Source organism: Ostrea edulis, chromosome 5 (assembly GCF_947568905.1).
Source record: "Ostrea edulis chromosome 5, xbOstEdul1.1, whole genome shotgun sequence".
NCBI lineage: Eukaryota > Metazoa > Mollusca > Bivalvia > Ostreida > Ostreidae > Ostrea > Ostrea edulis.
In genome coordinates this window covers 67595006-67601886 of record NC_079168.1, presented here as the reverse complement: position 1 = coordinate 67601886, position 6881 = coordinate 67595006, and the positions used below count along the sequence as shown (strand labels likewise).

The 6881-nt window shown below is 37.0% G+C and overlaps 1 protein-coding gene across 1 annotated transcript; it reads right to left on the bottom strand.

Annotated features, from left to right (window-relative positions):
- Window positions 1-2683: 2683 nt before the first annotated feature.
- Window positions 2684-4380, bottom strand: LOC130054707 (uncharacterized). Its single transcript, XM_056165234.1, has 2 exons — window positions 4231-4380; window positions 2684-4100 (listed from the first exon to the last, which is right to left on the bottom strand). The coding sequence occupies exon 2, from the start codon at window positions 4003-4005 to the stop codon at window positions 3067-3069; it is 939 nt and encodes a 312-aa protein (XP_056021209.1). The 5' UTR covers window positions 4006-4100; window positions 4231-4380; the 3' UTR covers window positions 2684-3066.
- Between the last annotated feature and the right edge of the window lie 2501 nt (window positions 4381-6881).

The window sequence follows — 6881 nt, the reverse complement described above, 5'->3', positions numbered from 1 at the left end:
GGAAAGTTCAGTGTTTCTTTAAATTTAAGGAAATTAGGCGAGGTTGGTCGTGGGTCAGTTGATTGGTGGCTCCCCCCTTTGGTGGGATGACTGCAAACAAGGCTAACCTGTTTGCAGCCATGTGGCGTTTGCGCACACCAAGTCAACTGAGTCTATTTGTTTTGGTGTATTGTCAGTGAATTTGAAACTGTTTTGTGCAATTGAACTGTGACTGAATTTGTGAAACTGTGACTTTTGTCAAATGATTGCTATTATCACAAATCCCATAATCCATATCTATTCACAATTGTGGTGCCAGTGAATTTGAAACTGTTCTGTGATTTGTGACTGTGATTTGGTGAAACTTGCTGTTGTAAAAATTAGTGCTTTTATCATAATGCATTACATAATTGAGCTAAATATTGGGTTAACTTAACATACTCTAATAAAGTAACCATCCGCGGTTGACCCGGGGTGGTCATTTCGGAACTTGTTGATTATGTTGCATTTTATGTTGATGTTGCTTTTTGTGTGGGTTTGCCCATATGAGTTGTTATTGAATGGCATCCCACAAATTCTTGCTTTATGCCACGGCCAATATCGCCAAATAAAGTTTAAACTGGTTTTGCCTGTCTTTTTCTCTGTATAAATAAATTCCAAATATTGACACTCTCGGGTAATTATTTTTTTGAACTAACCTACATTATATTAAGGAGGTGTGCGAGTCCTTCCATTCCGATGTCAGTATTGTGGATTCGCTCTCTAGTGCAAAGAAGAATTTATTTCAAATAATCTGGGACAAAATTATTATGAATTTCAAACATGATTGTTATCCCCCCCCCCCTCCCCGCTCGATTGTGGCTTACACCGTGTCTCTGAATAGAAAGAATCTCGAGTCTAAACTATGTACAGAGACCATTTACCATTTTTGCAGCGTATGACAAAATTTCTATCTTTTTCGAATGTTTAAAGCTGTATGGTCCGATGTTCTTGTATTATCTTTATACAGCGTTACTTCAAAGGAGATTACTCAGTTTCTAAACTTATTAACTTCCCCTTAATCATTTGCATGTTATAGAAAACAATGAGAAGATAGTAAATAGAGCGGGTACTCATAACTCATACAGTGTCTATTAGGCGTCTATAAATAGCGACACGCGTCAGGGATTGAACGTCCCTCTCGAGAACTTATATACAGACGTCAGCATTGCCGGTGAAGGGCTGCAAAATTCAGGCCTATGCTCGGCGCTACGGCTTTCGAGCAGGGAAGGATCTTCATTGTGCCACACCCACTGTGACTTTTGTGGTCATCTGAAGGACCGCCTCATTTAGTCGCCTCTTACAACAAGAAAGGGGTACTGAGGACCTATTCTAAACCGGACCCCCCCCCCTCCCGGGTCTCCACGCGTCAGGGAATCTCAACATGATGTAAATAACTCAGATGCAACTGCCTAACTTAAAGGCTGAACAACGATAACAAAGAGATATTTGATATTTGTATTTCTCTTAATAAAGGTATGGCACGGTATTGTTGCAACAAAATACAAAGTCACTTGATTCGTGCATAAGATCTAGAAATGACCATGTGACGGTTGTTTGTAAACACCGATTTAAAATCAAATTATGGTTAAAATAGGTGAAATAATATATGACATGTCGTACAACCCCATAAAAACGTACGTGCAATGATTTAACAGCGTTTATAAAGTGGAAAAAATCATCGACATTCGGCCCTTACAACTTTAAGAACTGCACCCGTGCCAGATAACAGAGAATATTCAAAATATGATCTGATAAAGTGGTGTACATTTTGGAAATTATGATTTCATTGTAAGTCTATCGAGAGTAAATTTGAATTTTTAAACGACTCAAATCTTAAAACACAAATATTGGCAATAAATTTCAAGCTGACAATGTTGTATACATATTCATAGGTAACTGATGGACTATGTATGGCCAATAACGACCAGAACTGTAAAAGGAATTAGAATAGTGAAATAAAAGATGAAGATAACGAACAGTGATCAATCTCATAACTCCTATAAGCAATACAAAATAGAGAGTTGGATAAACACGGACTCCTGGATAAACCAGAGGTGGGATCAGGTGCCTAGGAGGAGTAAGCATTCCCTGTTGACAGGTCACACCCGCCGTGAGCCCTTTATCTTGCTCAGGTAAACGGAGGAATCCATAGTCAATATCAGTATGCCCAGAACGGCTTAACAATCGCTATGAAACACGTCAGACAGCACTTGACCCAATGATAGGTTGTACTGGCAAACTAGATCGTTATAACGACCATAGAACTTGCGAAATGCCTACTTTAAATGATACTGTTGAAAGTCAAAAACCCTTGTTCCATCAACATGTGAATATGTATATGGACTCCGAAAAGAAGGAAAAGTCTTTGTTGAAGGTCTTAGTCAATGTTTTTAATATGAAGTCAGTATCAAGTCTGTTCCATGTCAAAACCAGACAAAGAGTGCTAAATTTTGGCGGTAAAACCTAATGACCAAAACAATAAAAACTAACCAAAAAGCAACTTCACAAAACACAACCAATGAAGTTCAAGAACACTACAAGACCTTTGACATATGCCTTAAGGTAATGACTAGTAAATGTGTTTACCTATATATGTACATGTAAGGGATAGAGAAATAAAGAAGTGGATCTAGGTTTTTCTAAAGTAAAATACATTTAAGAATATATCTATAGCAAAATTTATTCATTATACCCCAATATCACTCTATTACAACATTTAATTTTAATCGCATCAAGCAGCCGAAGTTCAGGCAAGGTTCCCGAATCATTTTATGCGACACAGGTCTGAGATTCGGAAGAGGTGCTAGTCCAAATATCCAGCCTCGAACGAATTTCGCTGAGATTACCAGACCCCCTGCCTCACAAAGTTGCGCCTCCCCCTAACCGCAATCCCTGGATCCGCCCCTGTAGTGTACTCCCCTCGTGTACAGCCCTATCATACAGTCCTAGTAAACAGGTATAATGGACTGGAAATTTCAGTTTTGTTCTTTATGAGTTTTTTTCTTTTATCAGACAGAGAGGATGAATGAAAGAAATCAAAATGTTTTACATTTCTATGTCATAAATAAGACCACTGACTTCACAAATAAGAAAACAGTTTGGTTTATCAGTAACAGTTGAGATACTCATCGGACTGTCCATGGCGTCGTACTGAAGATAACAAATCAATTCCCCACATGCAGAGATATAGTGAAGTTTGTTATTCCAGGGGTCAGCAACAACAAAATGGGAAGTTGCATCTGCGCATACTCCACGTGGATAAAACGAACTTCCTTTTCTGGAATATTGAAATATCAGTTCACCATTGCTACTTACACATATCACCGCATTTCTTCCTTGGTCGGAGACACATATATTACCTCTCGGACTTTCTACTATATACCATGGATCAGAAAATAGTTGTTCCTTGTTGTGAAATTGTATTTCGCTGTTAATATACCCATGCGGCCTGTATGTAACCAGCTTCGCTTGACTCTTTCGGCGAAGAGTTAGTAAAATATTACCTGTTTGAGATGTGATTATACCTTGCGGTTGCCAGTCCCCAGTAGAAAATAGATGTTGAATGCGCCCCTTAGAATAAAACATGACTGCTCGTATACCGAACTCCGTATAAAGCACACCATTTGAAGTTGATGTGACGCAGAGGGGGTTCTTACTAGCATCAAATGAGGTGATATTCCTACCAGAGAGATTCAGCAGCTTAATCGTTTTGTATTTTTCCGAACAGACGTATAACATTCCATTCTCTTTGTAGCTCACGTCATTCAAACTGTCAAACCCGCTCGTAACTATTCCCCTGGTCAGTAACTGCCGTGTCGTTTCCTCTCTAATATCCTCAAACAAAACAATTTTGTGGGAGTCTCCGGAGTTCATTTTGATATGGACAGCCACGCAGTCTTTACAGAGGGTTATCTTGCAGGGCGTGCAGCGAAAGATAACTCTATCGTAACAAAACTGACAGGTGTCATTGTCTCGCTCATCCATGGTACACAATACTCCGACCCTGCACTACTGGCACTGCCGTACTTATTGTTTACGTAGAACGCCCAACGAAGGCTAGGGATGTTCTCAAAATTAACCTAAAAATCATAGTATAAAGTAAACAAAATTCCAACATGGATACTCTATTTCATTTGTATCTGGATAGAGTTTTCTAAGCTTGCAAATTATACGTATGATAAATCAGTTTTAGGTGACATTTCCTCTTACCTCTCTAGACAAGTGTATATCCGTCCTTCATATACATACGTATATTTAATGTATTAAAATATGTATCTAGACATTCTTCTTATCACTACTTATCTTAACTGTGGTTAATAAAGCTCGAATTACATGTGTATATTGTCGATCATTTTGTAATATCATGTTCATTGTAAGATTACGTCTGATGCGTAAATATTAACACCGGTTATCAGATATGATATTATAGCTCGTCAATTGGTATTTGACAAGTGGTTCAATGTCCCCCTCCCCTTGCAAATATAGCTTGTCATCAAAGTGACGACACAGATTTAAGATTAGAGAGAAATTACTACTGAGTACGGTTTTCAAAACGTTAAGGATATCTTTGGCGCTTTTCTGTCAGACTTCTCCTTTCGTTTTCGCGTTCCCGAAAACCTCCATGAGTTGCCTTCAAGGTTGTTTATGTTCTTACCAGAATTAATCACCTTTGACCTGACTCTGCTCCCATGAAGTAAACTTTTCATACGTTTTACTTTCACATCATGTACTACTGTTCTTAATGAGAAAATACTTACTCACCCAGCAAGGCGTGAGAGTTTGTTTACATTGAAGTCAAGCACGTGTACAATCAGCTGGTCAAAAGCCAATTCACCCACATCTACATAAAAAATCCTGAAAAATATTTAAAATTCTTCTTTGATGTTTTTACTCACAACATATCAAACAATATACTTGAAGTTACCCTTTACAAAATATTGAGAGCCTACATCTTAAGGAAAGTCCCATTCCAGGAATTATTTTCTTTCGGCCATGCTTCGGCGGGAACCTTCAGACAACATGCAATGAAAATATGGCTTCTTTATTGTAATAAACTTCAGAAAAAAGTTGAATTATATACATGTATGTGTATTTGATTGGCATCTATTTTTTAAATTTCTGATCTTTATCAAGTGAAACAGGCCCTGGGTAAGTGAAGTGTGTCTGTATAAAATTGAGGCCATTATGAGCATTTCGGATAGAAATAGTGTGTGTGTGAAATTTGGATATCTCAACATTTGTTCATAAATGATGAGAATTTTTTTTTTCAGTGTTGTTGTGGAAGGCCTTTTAAAATTGAATGTAAGACAGTTTCTGGTGATTTCACGTCGTATACTTATATTCTATTGAGATTTGATGTGTATAATTGCAATTGAAATGTGATGATGTTCTCGATTAAACTTATCAAAAACTTAATTAATGTATTGTTCATTTCCTTTCAAATATAGTTGTTATCATGCAGAAGTATATTATCTTCAATTGTAATGTGAAGATGGAGAATATCAGTCACTGTACACAAAAAGGCAGTCTGACTTTCCTGGACATGGTCAGGTAGAGCTGTCAAGGTGAGTGGGGGTCCTGTAAAAACAAGATAATACCCATTGTCATTTAGGGAGATGTTAAGCATCCAAACATAAAATTTATCATTAGACTTTAGATAACAGAAAGAGAAAGATAAAAGTAGCATTACAATCATCAATTAGTAAAAATGAAGGGGAAAGTTAGACAACTTTAGAGTAAAAGATGGCCGCCGCAGAGAATGTTTTCAAATTCCGTTGTTTCTTAAGAAAGCAACGTTGTGATGTGAAAATCCAAGATGTCGGTTGCTTCTTTGCTAAATCAGCTTCCATCCCGTTTATATTCAGTGAATAAATCCTGGACAAAACTGCTTGGTAGAATAAAGATAACTAAATGAAGAGTGTCGTGAACGCTTTGTCACATTAATATATATTATATAATGATTTTACATTTTACTTGACTTTCTTTTAAGAATGAACAGGTATTGGAAGGATTACATTTAACTGTATGAAGTCTTCCCCCTGCAATAAAAAATGTACACTTGTTTTCAAGGTAGATGTGTATGTGTAAAACAAAACATAGCTTAATTTCATTCCCTATTGCATATTTTCCAAGAAGAGTACTTATTCCTACTCCACTATTTCCCAATGTAATAATTAAGCTCTCAGTAAATTCATATACATGTTTAAGCTTTCAGGGAATGCATATAAATATAACTATTACAAGTAGGCAGCTGTATTTTTAACAAAAGATTCGTGTATTTCCTTAGTATAAAGAAGGGCGTGGCAAAATGTTTCAATTACGGTTAACAAATTCATAAAAGATTTACAGTTTTGTTCGTGAAATCGTTCCATCATTAACTCATGTTAAACCTAATCTAATCTTTAATATAGTGATGGTATAATAAACAGAAAGCGTTACATAGAATCTGGTGTCGCTATTCCGCTCTACAAGAAAAATTGTTTGAATCTGTAATTCACCATAGTCAGGAATAGTTCTACTTCATTGTATCCATGCTCTCTCTTATTGAAGAACATACACCGTACCGCTGTCCACTTTGTCAAACTAAAGACGACCCTGTCTGTATCAGAGGAACAATGGCATTGCTAACGACCTTACCGATCAAACAAGGTGAACTAAAGAAAATATCGCGGAGACTCGCGTTTACCAACATGACCGCGGTGTTAACTTCTTCACATTTGTGTTTTATGAATTTAACCTGCTGTATGAAATGTTAGGAACTAGAAGGAGGATTGATTCTACGGGTCCGTCCGATATTTTTTCCTTAAATTGCTCCTCCCATTTTCACTCATTTAATTGGTGTCTATTCATTGGCTAAATAT

Bases quoted from the DNA above. Each gene is read 5' to 3' on its own strand.
- LOC130054707 (XM_056165234.1), bottom strand. From the start codon at position 4,005: ATGGATGAGCGAGACAATGACACCTGTCAGTTTTGTTACGATAGAGTT.